The sequence below is a fragment of the Podarcis cretensis genome (assembly GCF_951804945.1).
Source record: "Podarcis cretensis genome assembly, chromosome: 8".
NCBI classification, from domain to species: Eukaryota; Metazoa; Chordata; class Lepidosauria; order Squamata; family Lacertidae; genus Podarcis; species Podarcis cretensis.
The window spans coordinates 87,889,550-87,916,614 of NC_137177.1; the positions used below are offsets into that span (position 1 = coordinate 87,889,550).

At 47.3% G+C, this 27,065-nt stretch overlaps 2 protein-coding genes across 3 annotated transcripts in view; both read right to left on the reverse strand.

Moving 5' to 3' along the window:
• Window positions 1-401: 401 nt before the first annotated feature.
• On the reverse strand, window positions 402-6,282 carry LOC307222352 (uncharacterized protein). The gene is made up of 12 exons (XM_079987538.1): window positions 6,102-6,282; window positions 5,797-5,916; window positions 5,551-5,665; window positions 5,149-5,283; window positions 4,828-4,992; window positions 4,376-4,534; window positions 4,163-4,267; window positions 3,940-4,045; window positions 3,642-3,704; window positions 3,213-3,395; window positions 2,955-3,123; window positions 402-722 (listed from the first exon to the last, which is right to left on the reverse strand). The coding sequence occupies exons 1-11, from the start codon at window positions 6,200-6,202 to the stop codon at window positions 3,110-3,112; spliced, it is 1,266 nt and encodes a 421-aa protein (XP_079843664.1). The 5' UTR covers window positions 6,203-6,282; the 3' UTR covers window positions 402-722; window positions 2,955-3,109.
• A 366-nt stretch (window positions 6,283-6,648) lies between these two features.
• The window catches only part of LOC307222305 (uncharacterized protein), a 144,326-nt gene continuing 123,909 nt past the window's right edge, over window positions 6,649-27,065 (reverse strand). Inside the window, exon 30 of one of the 2 annotated variants that reach the window (XM_079987425.1) lies at window positions 6,649-6,756. In XM_079987425.1, the coding sequence (XP_079843551.1) occupies window positions 6,728-6,756 (29 nt within the window). In that variant the 3' untranslated portion in view covers window positions 6,649-6,727. The remainder of the gene's footprint in view (window positions 6,757-27,065) is intronic. The other variant, XM_079987424.1, reaches the window with a different exon arrangement.

Consider the following 27,065-nt stretch of genomic DNA (forward strand, 5'->3'; position numbering starts at 1 on the left):
ACCAGCAGATGGGAGGATCTTTACCAGTTGAATTATCAGCCAGCCCTCAATTTGTGCCAGATTTAAATACAGACCAGCTGTACAGATAGTAGTAAGGAATGTGGATGGGCTAGGGAACATAATTGATAAGTGGGTAGAGTTGTTGGAGGATTACGGATGTCATATCCCCTTGTATTTTCATGATTGGTACATACCCGTTTGGCTACAAGCATTACCAAGGCAGCTGTGCCATATACCCATATACCCTTAGAAGGGTTTTGGCCGAGACCAACCTATCATAGGAGGTAAATGCCCGGAGAACCTAAAAGAACTGTTGTCGGGTTCTCTCACCCACCACCCCAAGGTGTACTTCCTCCCACCATACTGGTCACAGTAGCCTTCTTTCCTCGCCCCCCCCAAACCCTTTTTGAGTAGCAATAGCAGAGTGTATACAGTGTGAATTGACCACTCCAGTTCAACCAGAACCCGGGAACCACTAAGAGGCTCTACTGGGTGCGGCTGAACGGAGGGTTGGCTCACTCTCCAGCTATGCTCTGGTCTTGGTTACCTCCAGTTCTTCTTACAGTAATAATAACTGTTCTCCTTATCTTCTTTTACGTATATAGGAAGTATTTCTTCGGAAAGACTACCCACGAGGAATTGTTGATATCCTTGGGCTCCTTGAACCCATGGAGTTCCTTGATCATGATGAAGTTGATGTTAACCCTGATGTGCATCTTGACCTTGAGGAGACCAATGACAAAAGAAAATGTTTTTGTAAAGCATGCTAAGCAGATGTTTAAATATATGGCGAAAATGTCACCCTTTATTATGAACACACTAGAAAGGTAGCTGACATATCCCAAGACTAATCAGGGACCCTGACATTGTCTTGGCAGGCCTACTGTATAATCAAAGTGGCCTTTTTGTGACACCTCCTTCTGAAATGAATGATACCTCCTACCGATATTTCCGGTTCTCCAGAACCACCCAGGACTTGTGCTTTTGTTGTTATGCCTCTGGATCATGGAACACCAAATGGAAAGATTGGCCGAATGTCCAGCACCACCAACATAAAGGTTGGCTGGGAAATTACACACAGTGCACTGCTAAGTTTTGGTTGTGGGGTTCCTTCCACGCCTCTTACCAAAACAACACCACATCCTCAGATCTGTACCCATACTTTCCCAGTCAACTTCACTGGACAGGGATCCATCTGTTCTGGCTGGCTGATCAAGGACCCCCAATCTTTGGTTCTTGTATAATGGACTGGCCACTAATTACCACCCTGGTAATTATCAGTGTGTGGGAATAGGTGCCTTTACTTTCCCTGTGACTGTGGAGGCTTTTCCTCCTCTACCCTCTCTTAGAAACAGAAAGAGGAGAGAAGTCCAAGGGGAACAGTGCAGTGATGAGATTTTCCTGGCCCGGTCTGTGGGTGCTGTTGGTAGAGGCTTCGTTAGCATCCTCACCATCGGCATACATCCGGGAGTTGTGGCTGAACAAAATCGTGAAGCACTATTTGCCCTAACATGCAGGTTGGAGAAAACCATCAATGCCACTACACATATACTCTGACGGTTGCAGTCTGAGATTGAGGATTTGAACCAGATAGCAGCAGCTAATAGACTTGTTCTTGACTATCTTCTTGCCAAATCAGGAGGTTTTTGTAAAATAGTCCCGGAAGGCAAATGCAGAGTGAAGTTTCATGACCTCAACAACACTACTGAGGATGAGTTGCCAAAATTACAGGCCCTTATAAATGATAACCATTGCTGCGTCTGTCGATTCTTGAGCATATTTTGAATGGGTATCAGGTATTCCTTAGAGGTTTGCAACATACGCTTCTGATTTCTTATTGAATGTTTTTTTAAAAAATCTTAATGATTTCTTCATGAACTTTGTTCCAAAAGCTTTTTAACTCCTTACAGCCCACCAAATATGGTACATTGTTCCTATCTCAGTGTTACATCTCCAGCACACGTTGGTTTTTTGCTTATAGATTTTTGCCAATTCCTTGGGGCAGCGGTTAGGTACCATCGGTAGATCATTTTCATTAGATTCTCCCTTATTGTATAGCATGCTGTGAACTTGATGTCCAATTTCCACAGCTAACATTATGTTGTGGCCAAAATCCTGTGCCCACTTTATCATAACGTCCTTTAGCATCTCATCCTTGAGTTCCCATTCCAAAAGTAGATCATACATCCTAGATAGGGTCTTTTTATTAATTGGTACTATTTCCTTTTGTAAGAATGACTTCTTTTCTCCAAAACTAATTTTCTTATCCTGATTAAATATATGCACTATTAGGTGATAGTGAATCTAGCCGTTACAATACTGTTTAATTTCTTCATACAATTTGATTTTTAATTGGTCCTGTTCTACCTTTATTAATTGTTGCTAGGTTGCCCAATTTGCGTCCATGTTTGTCTTTTTTACCGTTATCATCTCTACTGGGGATAGCCACCAGGGTATTTTGGGCTCTAATAGTCTGTGGTACTTATCCCAGACCTTGTATAATGAAATTCTGACTATATGATTTAAAAAGTCCTTATGCACTGCCACTTTGTTGTATGTTAGGTAGGCGTGCCATCCAAACCTCGTATTCCAACCTTCTAAATCTAATATATCAGCCTTCTTCAAGAAGGTGGGGTTGTTTTAAATGATTGTTAAATGTGTTATGTTGATTTAGATTTTGTATTTGTGGGCTGGAGTGTTGTTTCAGGGCTCTTGTATTGTTTATTAGTGTGCATACATTAGTCTTGTGGCTATTTTTAGTATGTTTTTATTATTTTAATTTATATTATGTTCTAATATTTTTATTATGAATTTTGTGCAGTGATTATTCTTATTATGTATTTTGTGCTTCGTATACTTGGTGTTGTGAACCACCCTGAGATTCAAAATCAATAAAATCAACAATCCAAAACAACATCAACAAGAAACACAACAACAACAAAAAGGTTTCCTACCGCTGTGTACGGAAGGTCGTGAGGGCAGCACCACTCCTCTTGGTCCATCCTGGTGGCGTTGATGTTCCTGGCGCTGGTCCAGACTGGATCCCGCGGAGAGCAGAAGATGGTATCTCTGCGGCACAACTCTGATGTTACGTTGTCTTGGCCTGGCGCTACTGCGGATGTTCTGTCAGGAGGAGAAAGAGGCTCCTTGAGAAACGTCCCATCCAGACAGCCCACCAGGTGTCCCAATAGCCCACCAGATGCCTCACTCACCTGGCATGCAGCTCAGGAAGTCCTGCGGGTAAGGTTCCCTGTGAACGCAGTGGAGCAGCCTCCTCAAAAAGCGCTGGACCCTGCCTTTCTTCCGATGTTTATAGGCCCGCTGCATGATGTTCAGGCAGCTCCTCCCTGTCTGCCTGAGCCCTTCTTCCTCGTGCTGCTGCATCTCTTCCAGCCCTGAGTGGCAAGAGAGAAAGGTTGAGCAAGGCGGAGATACACAGGAAAAGAGCCATGTATCAACAATATGAAAACAGCCGTCAGGTGTGTTTGTGTGAGAGAGAGAGCAGTGAAGTCACATGCCAATTCTCTTTGCATGTTCATCTTGTGGCACCTCTGTCTGAACATACATCTGAGAATTTGCCTTCCCCTGAAGACCTTTCTCAGCAGAAGCATCCCTCCCTGCCCTCCGTACGTCTCACTCACATGTTCCATAGGATGCCATGTCTTGATGGTGGATGAAACTGGCATCCCGGAAAGCCAGATGACCTAGAGAGAGAAAGAGGCAAGAAAAGGGACGTCATCTCGATGCAAAGCAAGTGGAGACAGAGGCAGCTCGGCAGGAGGGCAGGTATGCTCTAGAGGTCTCCACCCTCACTCAGAGCAAGATCTGGGCGCAGATGGCCTACCTAGCAGGTGCCCTGGGTACATGTCCATCCTCCCTGCCATCATTACCAAGACGTTTCTGTCCATCCCTACCAGGGAAGAACATTGCTTGACTTACCCAGAAGCAGAGCTGCCACCCTGGAGACTGATGGCAGCCTGTTGGCGGACGGCTTCGTACATGTCAAGGCAGCACTCCGAAGGATGTCCTTGCTGAAGGTCTTGCTCTGTGGGCAAAGACAAAGGAGAAGTGGCATCAGAGAAGCTTGAGAGCGCGGCAGAAGAGCCTTGCACTCCCAGAGACATGCCTGGGCAAAGCTGCCAACAAAGCAGAGGGACCTTACCAGATGCTTGGCAGCCTGGTGGAGAGCAAAGTGGAGGCTAAATTTGTTGGAACGAGCCCACCACTTCACTTGTGGGGCTAGATGGGAAAGAGCCCTCCTTGCGGCCTGCAACACAAGAAGAGAAGAGGGTTACAAATTGCGGTACATAGTCTCGTAAGCTCCTGAGAACAATCCCTCCCTCCTACTGTGTAAGTCCACCTCTTTGGCCCTCACCTTGGCCACCACGTCCTCGTCTTCGAGGTGAATGAGGACCACAACCAGTTCGTGAATGGCTTCCTCTTCTGTTGTTGTTATGGGAAGCCTTTGGTCTCTCACCCAGCCCCGAAGCAGCCCCAGATGTTCGATGGCTGATGCCCGGACGGAGGCTTCCTCCTGTAGGCAGAAAATATCAGAGGTTGTGTTTCTCAGCAGATCACCTTCCTTTCTCCTGCCCACTGGGGTGTTTTGAGGCTGCTCAGCCCCCTATCCTCCTCCTGGGGGAGACTGGGGGCAGGGGTGGCTCTCCCCCTGCGTTTTCCAGGCAGGCTTCCAAGAGAAGGTGCTCCAGAGGAAGACCATCCTGAAGCCAGAACATCTCCGCTGCATGCCAGTCTAAACCCCACCCTTCCTCTTCCAAAGCATTCCTCCTCCACCGGGTGTGATGTCATGTTTTCCCTAACACTCACATGGGCAGCCAGACCGCAGTAGGTTGCTGCCAGCATCTTCAGGTCTTCCTCTCCCAGCTCCCTGGAATGGTAGGCTTGGTCTACTAGCTCTATCAACTCTGGGAGGACATCGGCTTCTGCAGAAGGGAGGGAATCCAGCAGCAACAGCCGCAGAAGCGAAGGGTCCTACACAAAAGAGAGAATCTTTTCAAAGGTCTGAAAGGCCTCACGCCTTTTAGCACAGGCCCTTCAGTATTGTGCCAGCAAAAGAGTGCTGGACCATGATTAGAATCGAGATCTGTACCCACCCTCCCTCCCTCCCTCCCTCTGAGCATCACTTGCCATGTCAGAGTCCAGAAGCAGGGATATCCCTCTGACGCTGAGCTTCCGGACTTGCAGGTGGTCGTGTTCCAGCCAGATGAGGAGCTGCTCCAGTGTATCTTCACAGGGATAGACCTCCAGACGGCAGCTGAGCAGCTAAAGAGGCCCAAAGAGAAAGAAACACTTCAGTGATGAGAGACTGAGGCAGGTTCTCCTTTTACCCACCATTTGCAATTCTGCACAGAGCAAACCCACTGAAGTGAATGCACCAAAGTTTGTCATGTACATCAAATCCAATGGGTCTACTCTGAGGAGCACTAAAACAGGCAACAGTCCGTAGGCTCAAAGCAGCCCAACACTTGGCAGAAACCAAGCCAGGGCCTCCTTGCTGCACCCATTTATTCCCGCGTCAGTCCCCCTCACCTCGATGTAGATAGCTGCCGCGACTTGTGGCATTCCGGCAAACTCCTGGTCCTTGAGAGCAGCGATGATGCTTTCCACCATGGGAGGGATCCACCAGCGTCGCTTTCCGACAGCTCTGAAATGGAGAAACAGATCTTGGTAAGGAAGGCAAAGACACCGCAGGAAGCAAACGGGCACAGTCCGATCCCGTGCCTTCAGCTCCATTTGCCAGACCACTGGGGAAGGTCACCGTGTTCTTCCTCTTACCTCACCATGGCAGACAACCCCTGGCTGAAAGTCTCCCGGCAGAAAAGTTGGTCAACGATGGCCGCCGCCACTTGCTCTCCAGTGGTGCCAAGAAGGAGGTGCAGAACTTCCTTAGCCCCTCTGCAACAAAAGCAAGGCCAGTTTTACCAGGAGGGTCATTGCCACACACTCAAATTCCTTCCCCATCCCTCCTCCCTAGCAGCCGCCTGAAGGAGAGCCTGTCTTGCAAAACCAAGCTGGACAGGAAACCCCCCGAGGCTGAAGGGGAAAGGACTCCATTGGTCCCTTTGCAACACACTACTCACCCAAGGAATTCCTGGTCGTAATGGAAGTTCATAACCATCCCCAGGAGAGCGATGAGCAGCTGTGGGAAGTTCTGGCGCACAGCTGCCTTGTAGTCCTCCATCCTGAGGATGGCGTGCAACAGGCTGGTGAGATGTTGCTGGAAGAGAGAGGGGTGCAAGTCACTTTATCTGCTTTCCTGCAGAATACAGGAATCCCTAGATATTACCCTAGGAAGAAGGAAGCCAGAAAGCAGGTGGTCCTTACCACTTCGGTGGCAGATTCCGCCAAGGGGCTTTCGTAAAGCTGCTTGGCCGTAAGATGGATCAGTTGTTCTGGGTCGGCCGATGCTAACACCTCCTTCCACACTCTCTCGCAGTCTCTGTGAATGCAAAAACAAGAGCAATGGTCAGCTTCAAGTCCTCTGCTTGCTGCCATGCTCCAGAGAGAGGAAATGGCAGCAAGGGCTTTCTGAGCAAGCCCTACAGCTTGCCAACCTCCCCCTTAGCCCAGTAGAACCTGGAGGGCTCCATACCCGAAAGGAAACTGGAGGAGATATTCAACCACTGTCGCCAGGTGGTGGTGCGACAAGATGGACAAAGCAAAGACGGCCATGCTTCTGCCTTGCACTGTAGGCCCCTGGCTGATCTTATAGAAGGCCTTCAGCAGCACCTTCACCTGTCAGAGAAAAGGAGAGGGTTGCTTGGGGAGTACAAGGAAGCGGGGCTGTCTGCAGGCGGATCCCTCCATCCCTCATTGAAAGAGGGACCCTTGACCTGTGCCACCACAGCCATCTTCCTTCCAAGGTACCACTCAAGGTCCTTGGGAGTATTGGACCCAGGCAGCTCCAGGGCACCAGTTCTCCTATCCATTGTGGGCCAAGAGAAGAAGCTTGCCAATCTACTCCCAGAAGGAGGAGGATTCCCCATCCCTGAATCCATGTTCTCAGGACCCTTGGCTGCGGTTCTTGTCCTGACATTGCCAGGCCCTCTCAACTAACATGTGCCCTGGCCACCCAATGGCATGAGGTTGCCTCCCCTACACCAAAGCAGAGAATCTTCTTCTCTCCTACCTTTGCAGATGCCTTACCTCCACTTTTGTGCCGCCAAACTGCTTGATGAATTCTTGCAGTAAGTGGGAGATATCCAGTGGGTTGAAGCTGCTCTCGACAACCAGGTCTCTGGCCAGGAAGCACATGGCCTCCAAGAGCTGCTCCGCAGGGAGAAAGGCGCCAAAGACCTGAAGCAAGAGAGGAAGGTCAGAGATGCCCACAGGGCAGGGCTGGGGAGCAGAAAGCCCAGGTGCTGCCTCTGCGGAACCAAGAACACGTGGCTTGAGAGACAGCGACTTACCCTGGCAAGAGAGTAACAATTATTCACGAACAATTCAGGAACCGGTCCTCCGGTGGATCTGAGGACCTTCTCAGCTCTGGTGATAAGTGTTTGGTTACATGACGTTCGTGGCAGGGTCTCTGCAAAGGAAAGCCAAAGGGTTAGTTTGGGTCTTGCTCAACCTCCACCACATCCTGGGATACATTCTTCTAGTCTTACCTTCGTTGCACCGCAGGATGGGCAGAAGATGGCAGAGAGCCTCTGCTGCCCGCTGCCTGCTCTCCGGGTCCGGATCCAATGCACAAAGGCAGGAAATCGCCACCAGTTGGCCAAAGGAGGATGCAGGAACCGCTACCGATGGCTGAGAAGAAACCCAGAGAAGGGACTGATAAGCAACCCATCACCATTTTTCCTATAACATTTTTATTAAATCTTCCAAACATTCCAAAACATTTAGCATCCTCTACAGAAAAAAATCCAGTTCTTTTTGACTTCCCACCCCTCTTTTCCTAATGTTTGCTTTTTTCTTCTTTTCTCAGCCATTTTACTCACTATGGCCCAGCTCTGTTCTCCAAATTGAGTATGTGCTGGGATGCCTGATGGTCCCTTGGGCACCTAGAAGCGGCAGCCTGAAGGCCTTGACAGCCCTGCATGGTTGCAATGCTTCCCTTCAGTAAAGCCACTTCTGAGCTGGAGAGGAGGTGGGGTTGTGGGCTTCATGCCCTCCCCCTACGTACTCGGGGGCTGGCTTGCAGCCCCCGCAAGAGCAGGGAATCCTCGGGCGCGTCACCTCCCTTGCCAGCCAATCGGCGCGCCTGAGGATTTCCTTTTTTCGGACTTCCGGGTTAGCGCCATCGGCAATGGTGGAATTCCTCTGATCCAGAGGAACCCACTCCGCGAAAATCGGGTCTTGCCGCCGCGGCGAAGGCGGAGACCCTTTAAAAATCCCAGGCAGAGGGAGCCTGGGAACGTGGGATTCGGCTGACACCAGGAGCGCCCCCCCACACACACACGCAAGGAAACCCCTTTTTCGGGGATCCGAAGCGACGTGGGGTGAGCGGCGCGGTGTTTTGAATTGACCGCTATTTTTACGGAGTGAAGCCGCACAGCCGTTGTCAGAGAGCGCTGACTTTTTCCTGTGGACAATTGGACTCTAAACAAGTACCCGTGAGTAGAACAGAAAATTGGGCTAAGAAACATTTTAATTCGGCACTCAAGCGGGAAGGTCCTAAACAGGAAGTCCGCCTTCCGCTTTTGTAAATAGCCTGAAGCAAAAATTGTGCAAGCTAAAGTCTGGAAAGCTGTACATAAAGGTTTAAAATTCCTTCTGTTTTAACCATCTAAACCCCTCTTGGAAGCAGGAGTAAAGAGGGGGAATTTTGACTGTTTAAGCCTGCAGGAGAGAGAGTAAAGAAAGATAAATTTCCACTGTCTCAAACCTGGGAACGGGGTGTCAGAGACAGAGATTTTTGGTGAAGTTCATTGACTGCGAAAGGAACATCCTTTGACAGATAGTTAAAGAAGAGAAACAAATTGTCTCCAATGTTGCCTTTTGCATTTAAAAGAAACAAAAAAATTGAAAAATGAAAGTAACTTTATTTTGTTGGATCTGCTTTCAAAAGATGGATACAAATAGAAATTGTCTCCTCTAGAGGGAGTTTGTTAAATTGTTGCTGGAGTCGATCTGGGGACTTTACAGCTGTGGTGATTAGGATCCTGGGAACAGACTGTGACCTTGAACAAAAATGTGTTTGGAAGAAGTTTTGGTGCTTGCTTTTTGCAAGACAAGCGCTTTGTTGGAGCAGATGCATGAGAATATGGATTTGATGACTGTTGCAGTCAAAACTTTTGGACAAACAGTGAATACTTATACAGAAACCATCCAGGAGCCAACTCAAGAACCTAATTTGATAGAGCAAGTGCAAACGCAGAAGATAATGGAGGAGGTTGCTGTTGAACTTCAAGTAATACAAATGGAGAAGCCCGAGGTCCTACAGGAGCATAAGCCGTTGTTGTTGAAGGTTGAATCTGGAGTGGGCCAGGGGGGGTCTGGAGTTGTGGGGGCCCTTAAGTTTGGAGGGACTTTGAAACATGCCTTTAAATATTTTCTGGACTACACTGTTGACTGTGGGGAATGGGACTGTGGGGAATGGGCCGATCTGCTGAGGAGAGACGGAGATATTTTTGAGTTGGAACATCCCCGAGACCTACTCCTCAATGAGAAAGGAAAGGATTTAAGAAAGAGATCAACAAAAGATAAGGTAAAGTGCAAGTACAAACAAGAAGAAGATCTGCAGAAGGGACATGGAAAAGACTTAAGAGCCTCAGACATAAGATTACCAGGTTGATGGACTAGATGGAATGGACAGTAAGGACTGACATAACCCGAGACCAGGAAGAAGAGACGCTGGAGGAAGATTGGAAGAATTATTTTTTTTTTAATTATTTTGGGAATTAGTGTAAAATTAATGAGCATTAGGAAAAATGTTGGAATGAAAATATTTGGCTTTAGTAGAAATGATATAAGGAATTATGCACAAATAAATATTAAGTTTTAAGCTTTAAGGTATTTTATGGTAAGATAAGGTTAAAATAAATTAAGGTAAATTGAATGACAGAATATAGTGAAAGATGGAAAGGATTTGCTGAGTTAACTAATATGTTAGACTGTTAAGACAAATTACTTAATAAAAATTGAGAAAGATGGAAAGAATTTGCTGAAACAAATAACTAAACTAGAATACAAAAAGGGAGGTGCGAGGAGGTCGATGAAACAAGTAAATGAAGGATGGAGATATGGAATACTGGATGTGTGGGTTTTTTTATTGTTATTGGTGTATTGGTTTTTATGTGTGTTTTTTTCTTTCTTCCTTCCTTTTTTGATGTACTGTTATGTATGTTTTATTAATTTTTTGTTGCTCTCTCCTTTGCTTTTTTCTGAAATTTTTGAAATTTCTAATAAATATGATAAAAAAAAAGGATTTCCCTTTTTCTCCCAGTGCCCCAGCAACTCCGGTTTTCCCACCCTGCCACCCTTTAGATTTGGCTCTTTGACATTGCTATGGACTTCGGTTGGTCGCCGTCAAGGGGCCTGGTAGGAATTTTTCCCGCTTGGCAAATTGGCACCAGCCATTTGGTTTTTTGCCTACCTCGTAGCAAATCGTCACATCTCCCTTGGCATTGGCGGTTAGGCATTGATAAGGGTATTGATATGCAGATGAAAGGGGGGGAGGAAGCGCCATCACCCTCCCCCAAATTGAAGGGTAGTCCGGTAAAGGATTCCGGGGGGGGGCGTTGCTCTGTCCTAAGCCTATGGAGGTGAGGGCCTAAGGCACGCCCTCGAGGGGTGACCCTGGGGGAGCTCCTAGTTGATGTACATCAGCAGGACTCCCCCTACTGGTGGTTAACCCTTGCCGGTCTTCTAGCAATCAGGCTGAAGCCGGTTAGTCGATAGGACCAATGCCTAAGCCATTACCGCTCAGTTCCTGTAATCAATAAAGTTGTGGCCTAATTTTGCCCATTAACCTAAAATACTGGTGTCCTGTGTCTTTATTTCCGTGGGGGAGGTGGGAACTCGCCACGCAACTCACATATTCCTGGATCTTCTTCAGGAGGGTGGAAAGATCTTGGAGCGCCTTCCTTCGGATCTTCCCATTCTTCATGGTTGCGACGACATCCGTAAATCTGTTCTTCAGCCGGTCCTTGCTGATGCTTTCAGGAGGAAGATCAGCCGCATCCGGAGAAGCTGTGGTTGGGATGCTGAGGGGAGAGAGGAGTAGCACTTTTGTCAAAAGGGTTTATTGCCTCCCATCCTTCAAAGACCCCAAGCACCACCACCGGGTTCTTTTTTAAAAGCAATTGATTATGGGGGAGGGGATTAGCACAGGATTACCTTGGAGGAAGATCCTCCCCATCTTCCAGGCTGATTTCCGATATTTGATCTTCATCAAAATCAATTCCCTGTCCATGAGAAAAGAGAAAAGAGAAACAGGAACCTCAGAATGTGAAGAATGGATCAGACCCATTCATGTTTTTGTATTGATCAGGAAAGCACAGACGAGGTAGGTTGGGAAACAAACTGAAAATCTCTGGCCTCCATTTCCTTAGAGACCTTATTCATCCTTCTATTCATTTAAGCCTTCGGTTAAGAGTTTGGGTGTAATCCTTGACACCTCCCTTTCCATGGAGGCACAGGTTACAACAGCCAAGGTGACATTTTTCCACCTTCACCTCATCAAGCAGTTGGTCCCTTACCTTTCCCGCCCCAACCTGGCCACAGTGATCCATGCGATGGTCACCTCCAGGCTTGACTACTGTAATTCGCTCTACGTGGGGCTGCCCTTGAAGCTGTCCCAGAAACTCCAGTGGGTGCAGAATGCTGCAGCGAGGCTCCTCACAGGGTCTCTGCCATGGGAGCATATTCACCCAGTACTTTTCCAGCTGCACTGGCTCCCGGTGGAGTACAGGGTCAGATTTAAGGTGCTGGTTTTGACCTTTAAAGCCCTTCACAGCCTAGGACCCTCGTACCTACGGGACTGCCTCTTCTGGTATGCCCCACAGAGGACCATAAGGTCCATATATAGCAACACCCTAGAGATCCCAGGCCCTAAGGAAGTTAGATTAGCCTCAACCAGAGCCAGGGCCTTCTCAACACTGGCTCCGGCCTGGTGGAATGCTCTGTCTCATGAGACCAGGGCCCTGCAGGATCTGATTTCTTTCCGCAGGGCCAAAAAGACAGAGTTGTTCCACCTGACCTTTGGCTTAGAATCAGTTTGATTCCCTCTTCTTAGAGCTCTCCTCCAAGTCCCCAGATTTTGTCTCAAATGCATGGATTAGATTGGAAACGGGGATGATGAGAGTGGAGGCTAGCATGTGCCTAACATCAATCTACAAATGGCTGACATTCAATCTGCTCCCCCGAGGGATAGCCCCTTTGATCCTCTGTGACCAATTCCAGTCGGGCTGGCAAACTGCAGTCCTGAACACCCTCCGGAAACTGGATTTTGCCCCTCAAGCCCTTCTAAGTCTGGGCTTGGGCCAGGCTAATGCTACGGTCAGGCAAAGAATATTAGACACCGAGAGACAGCAGGACTGTGCAAAGTGCCCCGACTATAGAATTGGAGAAATCGAGAGAGATATAGCCGCACCGGCAGCATATCTCTTCTTTCTTCTAGGGATGCAAGAAGGGCCTTTACACTCGCCAGAAGCGCGGCTCTTCCCTCGCCGGTCCTGGATGGAGCCTTTAGAAGGGTCCCGTATGCTCAGAGACTTTGCACCTGTCCATTGGGAGAGAAAGGAAGCCCAGAACACTTGTTCTTTAGATGTCCCTTTTATGAAGAGGCACGTAGTAAGATCATGGATCCCCTACTGGTGAGGTTCGCCGACCTCCCACAAAAGCAAAAATTTGACCTTTTGCTGTCAGGCAAAGAGCAGAAGATGACCTGGATGGTCGCCAGATTCTGTGTACAGATCTGTAGGCACAGACCATCGCCCAACTCAAAATAGTACGGCATGAAAAGCCCTGACTCTGAGTCAACTCCCTGGGATAGTTTATTGTTGTACATTTGTAGTGAAGTTAAGGATTTCAAACTTTGGTCAAGAAAGGAGCAGAGTATTGTGGGTAATCAAAAAACCACAAGAGTTATGGGAAAGAGGTCTGTTGCTTTAACCCTGCAGACCGACAGTCTCCAAATGTGTAAATTGTTATCTTAGGAAGGAAGTTCTCTAGTTTGATTTGGGGGCTTGACACCTGGGGCTCCAGCTATTCACACCCACCTAGTGTTGTTATCAGTCTTTTAATTACCTGGGAATAAAGATCCTAAGAATGGCTGAGAAAGAGCGCTCTGCAACCTGCAATTCGCCCGGCTGTTAGCGTACCACCTTTGCTGGCAGCCGTCCTGTGTCTCCTTGTAATGGAGATTCCTGTTGACTTTGTAATGCGGATCTACTGAAGGACTTTGAAACTATCCTATCACTGTCTTTGTTCTTAGAAGTGAGTATCTTAGTTAGCTATACTAAACACTGTATTTTATCTGCCTGCAAGATACAAAAGATGTGCCTGCTTTTTAAGCTTGTTAACTTTGTGTTTTTTTAAATAAATTTAAATAAATCTTATGTGCCAATCTGAGGGGAAATCTAAGTCCAACGCCTGACTACCGTATTTTTCGCACCATAGGGCACACCGGACCATAGGGCGCACCTAGTTTTGGGAGGCGGAAAACAAGAAAAAATTATTCTGAACCCCAGAAGCCAGAACAGCAAGAGGGATCTGGCTTCTGGGATAACCGCGCCAAGCCTCTTCAGGGCAGCGGGATGGGGCTTCCCCTTCCGTCTCATTGTAACAACCAATACAACACAACACATGGTTACCAACATACCTGAGGCCCTGCAACTACTAAAGAACCTTGAACTCGACCCCCCACCGGAATGGCAACCGACAAACCCACCAAGTGACAGCCCCAACCACGAGGAAACAACAGCAAACAACTGGACGACGGTACAGAAGAAGAAAAGGAAACAACAGAAGCGGCACAACAACGCAAACCAATACAGACAAGCATCATGCTCAGAACCACCCCGCCGGCCATACGACACAAGAAACCAGACCAAGATTAACCAAACCAATTCATCGCAGATGGACAACCCTACAACAACAACAACCGCAGCTGAATGAAGCAACCAGGAAAAAACCACAAACTGAAGGACTGGTGATTCCCCCCCCCGTTCCCCCTCTCCCCCCCCAAAACATAGATTTAGTTAACACCATCAACATCCCCCCAGCCCCACACCCCCACAGAAATCCCCAACACCAGCCCAGACGACCTCAACCACATTCCCCACCACCCACACCTTCAACATTCCCATACTCCATACTAAGGAAAAACAACTCCTCCAACCTCAATAACACAACCCACAATCAGGCAAAAATCTGATACCCAACCAGCACTATGGTGGCACCAGAGCGTACCAGCACCCACACCCACACCCCAACACACCAACAATGTTGCTCATAACATTGGCAACATTGCTCATGAACCTTATACTTGACAGCGATGTTACAAAGTCACTTCACACTGTCTCACTGATCTCCCCCTCTCGCAAACAACAGGGGGGATGGCCTGTCCTTGAACACGGCCTTCCACACCAGCTGAGACCTAGGACCAACCGGCTAAATGCCAGATGGCCCAAAATACCCCAAACACCTATATGACTACATATAGGAAACTCTCTACAACTTACCCCCTACTCTTTAACCCAAATCTTACTCTAATCCCATTAGCCCCCCACCCACCACACCCTAGGTCAGCGCAACCCCACTGGTTCTTTAAACAACACAAAGAGAGAGACACAAGGCAACCCGAACGGGTTGGCAGGGAATCGCCCCACATAATAGATAAGCAAGATGGCTAACCTAAAAGCAATTACATTAAACGTGAGGGGGCTGGGAAACCCCATCAAAAGAAAACGCATCACCTCATACATAAACACCATGAAACCACACATCACCTTCCTACAAGAAATACACAACCCACCCAAAGGCAGCAAACTCCTGAGCGACCCCCACTTCAGTCAGCAGTGGGTTGCACGAGGCTCAGGGAAAGCTCGCGGTGTAGCCATAATACTCAGTAGAGACCTGAACTTCACTGCCACAACAGTCCTCAGGGACAAAAAAGGCAGATTCATTTTCGCTAAAGGGACACTAGATGGTAAAATCAAACTGACAATTGGCTCCATATATGCCCCAAACGCGAAACAATTAGAATTCTTCCAGAAGACACTAAACAAATTCCTCTCCTTCTCTGAAGGGGAAGCAATCCTAGGAGGGGACCCAATCTAAATATGAAAGGTATATCCCTGAAAGATATCCACCCTACAACCCCATGGGCAACCTTCCTCCGAAGGAAACCCCCAACAACTAAGAACTCTTACAAGTTACTAAAAATGCTAAAAAACAGGGGTCTCTACGACATTTGGGGTGAGCAAAACCCGGGAGACATCAGCCATACATTCCAATCGGGACGTCATGATACAGTGTCCAGACTGGACAGCATTCTACTCACACAGGGTCTGATCCCCTCAGTGGAATCAACAAACATCGGTAACATTAAAATCACAGTAGAAGTCATTGTTAAAATAGGAGAAGGAACACAAACCACCCCATCATGGTCCTTCAGTCCCACCCTAACTACAAACAAACAAATTAGAGAGAGTCTCACAAAAACCCTCCAAAACTACTTCAAGGAAAACGATGTAGACAATATAACAACCCCCCTCCTATGGGACACAATGAAAGCGGTCACCAGAGGAGCTTGCATAAAAGAGAAAAAAACAAACCTTCCTTAAAAAACAAACCTCCTCAAAAATTAGCAAAATAGAACAAGACATCACAGCCCTCTCAACACGCTACAAACAAACAGGATCTAAAAAACTCCTCAAACTTATAGAACAAAAAAGGAGAGAACTAGACTCCCTAGAAATTAACAAAACAATGATCAGCATTCTATATTCTAAACAACGTTTCTATGAATATGGAGGGAAAAACTCCAGATTACTAGCAAATAGATGTAGAAAAAAAGCACTCAAAACAAGAATACACTGCATCACCAAAAAAGACGGCAACATAACATCCTCCCCTGAAGAAATAACCTCAGAATTTGCAGAATTCTACTCCAACCTATACACCTCCCATAACCCACCAGAGAAGGAAATCAGAACATTTCTAGCAGGACTGACCATGCCTACCCTAACTTATGAGGAACAGGAATTCATGGACAGCCCTATCACCCCAGAGGAAATAGATATGGTCCTCAAAAACCTGAAACCACACAAAGCCCCAGGCCCAGACGGCTTCACAGCAGAATTCTATAGGAAATTCAAAGAACCCTTGATGCCCTACATGACCCGCCTATTCAACGACATCATAAAAGGGGGCCCCATCCCCAAAACCTGGACCCACTCCAAAATAGTCTCCATCCCAAAACCACTAAAAGACAGCCTCAAAGTAGAATCATACCGCCCAATCTCATTAATAAACCAAGACTACAAGATATTCACATCAATCTTGGCCAACCGCCTAAAAATCTTCCTACACAAGTTAATAGCCCCAGACCAGACTGGCTTTGTCCCTGGCCGCAATATAACAGACCCCATCAGGAAACTACTGAACCTGATCGAACACAGCAAGGCAACGAAACTCCCATTGACAATTATGTCCCTAGACATCCTCAAAGCCTTTGATTGCTTAGAGTGGAAATACATATTAGCAGTACTAACTAACATGAAATTTGGCCCCAACTTCCTACAAATCCTCAAACAAATATACTCCCAAGCCTCAGCAAAATGCAGAATTAACAATATGGATTCTAATACTATAGCTATCCAAAGAGGCACGAAACAAGGATGCCCACTGTCTCCCTTCTTATTTATCCTGGCTCTGGAACCCTTAGCAATCCGCATCCGAGCAGCCACAGACATCAAGGGAGTGGAAATAAAAGGCAGAACCTATAAATTAGGGCTCTTTGCAGATGACCTAATGGTGACAACACCAGACCCCATAAGCACAGCAACCTCCCTAATCAGAGAACTCAACAAATTTGCAATGGTGTCGGGCCTACAGGTAAATTTTACAAAGTCAGAAGCTATGTGCTTCAACACCCCTCCTCACACCCAAAAAGAGCTCACGAAGGTCACCAAAATAAAACTCTGCCACACCAAGTTCAGATACCTAGGGGTACAAATAACCAGAAACCTCAACAAATTGTACCTCCACAACTACAAGCCCCTGTGGCGACAAATTAACAAAGACCTAAAGAGATGGAATAACACGAATTTCACTCTCTCAGACAAAATAGCTCGGTCCCAGCGCCTGCCAACCTAGCAGTTCGAAAGCACCTCCGGGTGCAAGTAGATAAATAGGGACCGCTTACCAGCGGGAAGGTAAACGGCGTTTCCGTGTGCGGCTCTGGCTCGCCAGAGTAGTGATGTCACGCTGGCCACGTGACCCGGAAGTGTCTCCGGACAGCGCTGGCCCCTGGCCTCTTGAGTGAGATGGGCGCACAACCCCAGAGTCTGTCAAGACTGGCCCGTATGGGCAGGGGTACCTTTACCTTTTTAGAGAGATGGAATAACACGAATTTCACTCTCTCAGACAAAATAGCCATGATCAAAATGATCACACTCCCAAAACTAACCTACCTATTCCAAACCCTCCCAATCTGGATCCCCTCAACCCAACTCCGCAGTTGGCAGAGAAAACTACACTCTTTCATCTTCTCACATAAAAAACCAAGAATAAGCCCCAAATACCTGCACCTCCCCACCTCAGAAGGAGGATGGGGAATCCCCAACATAGAAGCATATTACATTGCCAACCAAATACGTCATATAATTCCATACATACTAGAAGATGAGACAAAACAATGGGTACACCTAGAGAGGGACACAATTGAAAATACCTGCACCACAACATACCCACTCCTCCCAAACAAACTAAAGAAAATTCCCACAACACTTAACAGGTACACACAGACCATGCTCAAAGCATGGAAAACACAAATAGGCAAACTATCCCCAACCCCATCCCCACTAATCCCCCTGGCGTACCACCCATTATTCCACCATGCAGCACAAAACCTCCAGATAAAAGCCTGGCGAACCAAAGGCTTATATCGCCTAATAGACTTTTATAAAAATAACAAACCCTTGTCAACACAAGAAATACAAGACAAACTAGAAGACACCCAAATGCCCTGGTTAACACAACACCAACTACATGCCCTCTTAAACAACCCAACAGTAAAATCAGCAGCAACTAGGCCCCTGACAACCTTTGAAAACCTCCTCCTAACAACAAAGGGAAATGGTAAAGGGACGGTATCCGCAATATACAAAATACTACTCCAAAATCCCGCAAATCCCCTAGACGCAATCAAAAAACAATGGGAGAATGACATAGGCTATGAGATTAACCCCACTCAATGGACCAGAATGTGGTCTAAACCCCCCTTTAAATCCATATCAACGAAAAGAAAAGAACTCACACTGAAACTCACCTACAGGTGGTACCTAACACCAAGGAAACTAGCGCTAATACACCCAGGAACCTCGCCTAAATGCTGGAGAGGGTGCACCTCCACAGGCACATACCTTCACGTGGTGGGAGTGTCCCAAAATCCAACTATTCTGGACAACAGCCATACAAGAAATATGTAAAATAACAAAGCAAGTATTAGACTTCACCCCAGAATTGGCCCTACTAAACATCTTCCAAGACAACAATGCCCATTTACTCCACAAAGAACTCATAACCCACCTACTTTCAGCAACCAGAAACACCATAACCAGACACTGGAGAGACCTGTCAGGAGTAAGCATGGACCAATGGTACCAAATAGTATGGGAAACAGCCCTACTAGAAAAATTAACTAACAAACTGAAACTGACATGGGGACAAACAGAAGAAGACACCTTCACCCCAATATGGCTCCCCTTTATCACATACACAGCCCAACAGGACAAAGACAATAATCCACCAACAGCATACAAATCAATATGGCTAACTTGATCCAAAACACTCACCCACACACGAAAACAAAGATCACCACAGCCAATCACAAGCAAACAATCACATCCTAGGCCAACCCCAACCTCTCTCACCACCAAAGGAACACAAGTGAACAACACAAGCACGCTGACACCAAACTACATACATTAAGCATAATAGAAACACCGCTACCCCATCCATCTCCCCTCCCTCCACCCTCCTTTCTTTCTTTTTTTCCTTTTCTTTTTTCTTCTCCCCCTAATGCCATCTTCACAGGAGAGGCGCTGCGCAGAGAGGGAGAAGGCGCAGCGCCCCTTTAGCAAAGCTGGAGGCCTCTGGCTTCCAGGTCAGGCACGCCGCCGCGAAGCCAAGGAGCCTACGTTCGCTCCATAGGACGCACACACATTTCCCCTTCATTTTTGGAGGGGGAAAAGTGCTTCCTATAGAGCGAAAAATACAGTACTTGGTTACGCTATACCTGATGAATTTCTGCCTGCAAGTTTGTGGAAGCAGCTTGCAGAGTGGGGCAAGTGGTAACAAAGGAGCATAGTCTTCTCCCTTGGACTGTGCCTCCTGGTGCCCTGAGACGGAGTGGTGGCAGCATTGCCATTTCTGTTGCGTTTTGTTTTGTCAAAAAGCAAATGGCTGCCGGCCTCCGTTCTAGAAACCTGACCCAGCTGGAGGGTAAGGGCAGGTGAGGGAGGGGCGAGCGGCCAGAGCCCCTTTACTACAACAAATTATTTCTCAATTTATTGTTGTACATTGTTTCAATTGTCTGTTTTAACCATATTTGCGCAGCAGTTTCTAATGTTGTGAGGGTCCTCTATTTCAGAGGCTTGTACTCTGCAGCTTCTTATAGTTGTTTAACTGCGAGTTTTTAAGTTCTTATGCTCTTACAGTTGTTTTAACTGTCTTTGTTTTTTTTAGTTCTTATCTGTTTTAATTATCAGTTTTTATCCATCCATTATCCGTGTTTAATCTTGTATTTTATTCAGATGTTTTATCCTATGCCTGTTTCTTGGTCCTCATTTGCTCTAACAATTATCGGTTTTAAAAAAATAATCCTAACTGCTACTTTATTTATATGCTCTTTCTTTTTTTATCCTGGTCTGTGACCATAATAATAACAGCAACAATAATAATAATTTTTATTTTTATTTACCCTCCCTAACAACAATAAAACAGTACAACACAACACTCTAAAATCATTCATTATAAAATTAATTCGAATCAAACCACTGGCAACCATTGGGCCAGAGGTCATAGAGCTCATAAAGTTCATACTAGTAGGTTCCAGAGTTAAGTCCCCTGGCCATGGCAACCTACACTTACCTCCAGGAGTCTTCGGGAAGCCATCCTTAGGCCACCTCCTCCAACCTCGAGATGCTGAGGAACCTCAAACGGTCACAAGCTCCGTTGCTAGGCAACGGCAGTTGAGAAGATGGAATTCCCGGCCTCAGTGCCAAGGCTCTAGGAGAGGCCGTGTGGCCTAGTGGTTAGAACAATGTTAATGCCATGCAACGCTAGGGTGATATATATTCTTTGAAATGTACACTTAATACTTTTTCTATTATTTGTATCCTGCAGACTCTTGTTGTCTCCTAAAGAAGCTGACAGGATTGCTCCCCTGTACTTACTTATGTGTTTGCCATGTACATTTATGAACGTTTATTTTATATTTGGGGCCTTTGAATTCTTAACTCTGAACTCTGGATTAATAACATTTTAGGAATCTTCCAGAACGGCTAATTCTATTGCTGGGAAGGACTCAGTGACCCCGGTCTATTTTAGGAGAGAGGGTGGTATGGGGTTGGGGGCAGGTGAGATGGTGCTGCTTGGCAGTGGGTGTGTTGTATGCAGAAGGCGTACGCTTCAATTCCCATGACCCACCTCCTTCAGTTACTAGTTTCTTGGGGTTGGGGCTAAATCCATGATGGGTCAGAGAAAAATGAGCAGTGGCAGGAACCAGTCAAAGCAAGGCAGATCTTAATTTTACTGTTGTGACAGAGTTTCTCACCTTACATGTTGCATGGAGGTGAGGAGCCAAGACAAGTGTATGTAACAACTTTTAAAGACTTGATAATAATAATAATTTATTTTTTTATACCCCCCCCTTCAATCTGGCTGGGTTTCCCTTAGCCCCAGAGGTTTTTGACTTTTTTGAGTCCACGGCTCCCTTGACCAACTACATTCTTTCTATGAGGCTCAGGAGCCCAGCTACATCACCCCTTGCCAGCAGAGCTGGCAGCCTCTTGTCCTTTTTCTGACTCCTTCCTTTGTGGAATGTTCCTTCTTCTTCTCTCCCCTCTCCTTAGGAGTCCTCTGGACAGCCGCAGTTGCCGCCCCTTCCCTAAAGAGCGGTGCCTCCTCATGCTGCCCCACAGGGAAGTACCCCCTTGCCAGCTCCAGAGGCACCGTTCGCCTGGGGAGCTTGTAGCCAGGGGTGCTGGAACAAACAGCTGTGCAAACCTTTGGAGGCAGAGATGCAAGAAGGCATGGGGGGAGAAAGAGGGACAGAGGCCAGTGTTGCTCCCAGCACCCTTGACCATCATTCAAGGCACCAAAGGGTGCCACAGCACCCTGCTTGAAAACCACTGCCCACCCAACAAGCATCAGACATGCATCACAGAAAGAGGCAGTCTTGTCTCCTGGCTTGTCTCTTGTCATGATACCTGGCAATGCTTGCTGGTTGCCCTTTCCTGACCAGTCTGAGCCTTTCCCTTGAAATGGTAAATACCTCAGTTCTTGAACCCATTGTCACAGATCTACCCCTATTTATGTGAGATGTTTATAGCTTTTGAAGGATTTGTAAGTGAAAAGAACTATTGGGAAAGGTTTTTCCTTCAACTGCAGAGTAAATATCTGGGGTCATTAAGAGGGCTTCAGGATTGCTCTGTGAACTCAAAGTGTCTTTTTTTTCCAGGGAATATAGGATTGTTTTTTTTCTAGGGTGCGTGCCTGCTATGTGTGCACTTTAAGATTTGTGTAACACTCATGCCAACTTCAGTTGCCCAGCGCCTGCAAGCCCCCTACTGTGACATCATAGAATAATAATAATATTGGTGACAGCCCAGCCTAAAGCTCCGGATAATCTGGGCAAGGGGGCGCATAAAGATGTTAAAAAGCATCGGGGAGAGAATTGCGCCCTGCGGCACTCCACACACCAAGGAGTGGCGTGACGACATTTCCCTCCCTAGTGCCACCCTCTGTCCCCGACCAGAGATAAAAGAGCACAACCAGTTACGGGCTATGCCCTGTATCCCCACGTCTGCGAGACAGTGGTCCAGAAGATCATGATCGACCATGTCAAAGGCTGCTGACAAATCTAAAAGGATCAGCAGTCCTGACCCGCCTCGATCCAGTTGTCTACGGAGATCATCTGTTAAGGCAACCAGAGCCGTCTCCGTCCCAAAACCAGGACGGAAACCGGACTGAAATGGATCTAATGCCGATGTTTCCTCCAGAAACCTACCAAGCTGTTCAGCAACCGCTCTCTCAATTACCTTACCCAGGTATGGAAGATTTGAAACTGGGCGGTAATTGGATAGGTCTAAGGGATCTAATGAAGTTTTTTTTAAGAGTGGACACACCACTGCTTCCTTCAGTTCCCCTGGGAATGTCCCCGTGTCAAGGGACAAATTGATAATTTCAACCAGGGGGGTCCACACAACATCTAGACACTCCCTAATCAGCCAAGACGGACACGGATTGAGGTGACAGGTGGTGGGCCTACCAACTTGGAGGAATCTATCCACATCAGTAGGGAGTATCCGATCGAAATGGTCCAACACTGGACCTGAAGTCAGTCGAGGGGCCTCCAGTTCAGTCACTGTATCTAAATTGGCAGGGAGGTCACGGCGGAGCAACAGGACTTTCTCCGCAAAAAAACTCGCGAATGCCTCACAGCTGTGGGTCGAATTTGTGCTTAAATTTGGTTGTCCTCCTAAGGATGTTAAGTATAGTGTCAGAAACAGTACAGGAGAGTAATCCTGAAGCCATTTTGTCTCTCCCAAATTGACCTCAAATATTTCTCTGCAAGGAGGAAGGAAATGGGAAAAGCTTTCCAACTGACTTTGGACTGTAGGGGCTTACACCTCCCTGTAAATACAGTCTGGCAAGTATCTGCTAAGCTGAGCACACTGTCAATATGCATAAGAGATTCAGAAACTAAATATTTACTATCTCAAAGGAATGGCCAGGCTACTCAGAAAAGGCAATCAGATAAGGCATTATCAGGTATCCTGGCAGAGAGGAGAGAAGCAACACACTCAAATTTCTGCTGCGGACCACCTCTTTCGTGATGTATGTATGATGTTTTGGGGGGTGGTCTTGAGCTACAGGGTAAAGGCAATGGGACCCCTGACCGTTAGGTCCAGTCACAAACGACTCTGGAGTTGCGGCGCTCATCTCGCTTTACTGGCCGAGGGAGCTGGCGTACAGGTTCCGGGTCATGTGGCCAGCACAACTAAGCCACTTCTGACAAACCAGAGCAGTGCACGGAAATGCCATTTACCTTCCCGCCAGAGCGGTACCTATTTATCTACTTGCACTTGGACGTGCTTTCGAACTGCTAGGTGGACAGGAGCAGGGACCGAGCAACGGCAGGTCACCCCGTCGCAGAGATTCGAACAGCTGACCTTCTGATCGGCAAGCCACTCGCATGGCACTACGCTGTTTTCAAAAGTCCATATAAGAGCTTGCACACCAATGTTCTGGGTTCCTCTCCTCCCTCCCTGCGTGGAGTGAGCGGGGGACCCTGTTGCAACAGTTTAATAAAGATCAGGCTTACTAGCTGCTTTGCTTCTCAATATTCTCTGGTTGGCCTCTGTTATTTTCTCCTACCAATAGGGAACCTACAAAAGGACTCTATATGGGCTCTTGGATACCCCATAAGGGGGAAAGGAGCAGGTTTTTCTTCTCTTATAACACCACCCTTCCAGAAAGGTGGGGCTGCCAACCCTAATATGTATTCATCTCCTGGATAAGGTGGCTATTCACCCAGCAGCTCAGGGTAGATTACATGATGCAGCCACATTTGGGATCCTGTGTCCATGCGCAACGGGATGGCTGAGCACCCACGGGGGAAATTTTGTGGGGGCCCAGGCCCCCAACCCTCCCTCAGAGGAAGCCAGTACGGGGGATCAAATTGTCCCCATTTCATCAATGCATCTCTCTGGGCAGAGGGGTCTGTCATATGTATTCTTTTCTGAAGAAGGCAGCCCACACCTCTGTCTGTCTGAAAGTTAGTGAAAATATTGTTATAGCTGGGCCTGCAAGCACCCACATTTGGACCCACAGGGAGTTGGCAAAGAACAGGTGTGCTGTTGCCATACAAACCACTGGGTGGGCCTTGCCCATCTCCTCCCTTTGCCAAATTCTGCATCATCCTAGAGGTGGAAAGAAGAACAAGAAGAACAGCCTTTTGCCAGAGTCTGGGGGTCTTAGCTGGGAAGAGACACAGAGTCTTTTCCTGCTCTGTGCTGGACCCAAAGCCATGGTTTTGGAGTGCTCCTAGGAACCTATAATGGGCAAGCAAGATCTGCTGGAATGTTACTGCTGTGAGCCCTTCCATCCTGTTATGTACTGAGTTGAATAGGATCCAAAAGGCAGCAGTCTGATTGGTCCACCGGAGCCACCCAATCCAGCTCCAGGTGGAAGGGAATCTGCAACCTGATTGGCCTACAGGAGAATCCTGGAATTACCCAATCACGTGGGGCCCATTGTGTAAATAATGTACATAAGGCAGACATTCTGGGGGAAATTCCATTCTTCCTCACCACTATGAGCTGAATAAAGAGCATGAAATCCACATTCACATCCTCCGCTCAGACTGTATTTCTGTGAGAAAACAAAACCATATATCCTAAAGAGCCCACAGTGAGCTTCGTTCCAAAGGACCAGCACCCTATGCATAGCCTGAAACCTCTCACTGCTCAGAGTTTGGGCTGCATGAAACAAGATGACTCATTTTGTCAGTGCTACCAACAAAACTGCAGGAAGCTGAAACAGGGTGTCTGGAGAAGGAACATTTCAGAACAAGTTGTGCAAGAGTGCTCTGTACAGACAAAGAGACAGAGTGACTGAATAATACATTTCCACAGCAGTTTGGGGACAGGCAGCTGAGCACAAGGCTCCCTTTAAAGTAGTGGCTCAGAGAAGGCACTCTCTGCTATGAATAAGTGAACGGTCCTGTTTCTGAGGGAGGTTGATGGGGGGGGGGGTTCATCCAAAGATGTTGGGGGAAAGCCTTAGGAGTGCATCGTCATTGACACTGGGCAATAGATATCGGTCATCATATAGACATGGAAGCATGGGAGCGATTGTGGAATACAGATATAAAATTTACAGCATGTTATGGTTTATGATGGTGACAGCAGTCATGAAATTAAAAGACGCCTGCTTCTTGGGAGAAAAGCAATAACAAACCTAGACAACATCCTAAAAAGCAGAGACATCACCTTGCCAACAAAGGTCCGTATAGTTAAAGCTATGGTTTTCCCAGTAGTGGAAAGTGAGAGCTGGACCATAAAGAAGGCTGTTCGCCGAAGAATTGATGCTTTTGAATTATGGTGCTGGAGGAGACTCTTGAGAATCCCATGGACTGCAAGAAGATCAAAGCTATCCATTCTTAAGGAAATCAGCCATGAGTGCTCACTGGAAGGACAGATCCTGAAGCTGGGGCTCCAAGAATTTGGCCACCTCATGAGAAGAGAAGACTCCCTGGAAAAGACCCTGATGTTGGGAAAGATGGAGGGCACAAGGAGAAGGGGACGACAGAGGACAAGATGGTTGGACAGTGTTCTCGAAGCTACCAGCATGAGTTTGGCCAAACAGCGGGAGGCAGTGGAAGACAGGAGTTCCTGGCATGTTCTAGCTCATGGGCTCACGAAGAGTCGGACACGACTAAACAACTAAACAACAACACGGTTTAAGAGAAAATTAAATGAAAATGATATATCATTGGTATCTAACAACAAGTAAACTTGCAAAAATGTATAAATCTAAATCAAACATGTGTTGGAAATGTAAAGAGAGAGAAGGTTCTTTTTATCATATGTGGTGGCCTTGTAGTAAGGTTAAAGCTTACTGGGAAATGAAATGAAGGGGAAATGTGTGTGCGTGCTATGGAGCGAAGAAGCCATAGCCCCGCGACCCTCGCCCGGCTGGAGAGGTGACGTGAGGCTATGGCAGCAGCCTCTCCGCTGCGCCTTTCCGCTGCTCCCCGACCTGCTCTTTGGGGCTGGTGGTGGGCTTCCCCCTGCCAGCCCCAAAGAGCAAGTCGAAAGGAACCTGAAGCCTGGAGAGTGAGAGGGGTCGTTGCACACCGACCCCTCTCGCTCTCCAGGCTTCCAAGGTAGCCGCATGAAGGTGACTGAACGCACCTTAAACGGCACCTTGTTTTTGAGGAGATTTCACCCCTCCCATACCCAAGAATCTCCGGAGGAGCCTGCTGATTCTACAGAGAGGAGGAGGCGTGTCCTGCTATCTACTTATTCTGCCCAGCACCAAATGTGTGAGAGGGAGTCAGTCAGTCAGTGTGTCGGAGAGAGAGTGAGTGCTAGAGATTGTGTTTAGAGATAAGATTGCTGCTAAGAGCAGCTGCAGGCACTCAGAGTAGCATTGATGTATGCTTAGATCTTTTAGCTCTGTATATAGTTTTGTATTATAGCTGTAGTTATAGAATAAAAGGAGGATACTCTACAGAGCTGCTCTCCGAGTGGTTTATACTCTGCAAGACTCTGCAAGACTCTGCTGCGCAACAACTGTATTATTGTGCAAGCGAATCCGGTGCTCTCAGCTCTAAGCTGTGAGTCCACAGCACGGTGACCTGTCCCTGTGAGAAAGGTGGTCGCTGACAGTGCTACCCAGCTCGCCTAGCCCAGTCGGGGTTGTAGTGCATGAGGCCAGTTGGTACACTGGCTCAAGGGCGATGCTGACAGTTTTATAGGGGGAAAACAAGAGGGGGGAAATTCTCCGCCTCTCTTCACAGCGCCTCCTGCCACTTTGCTGAAGGGGCGCTGGGCAGAGAGGTGGAGAATTTTTTTTTTCTTGTTCTGCCCCCTCTAAAACAAGGTGCGTCCTATTGTCCGGTGCGTCCTATAGAGCGAAAAATA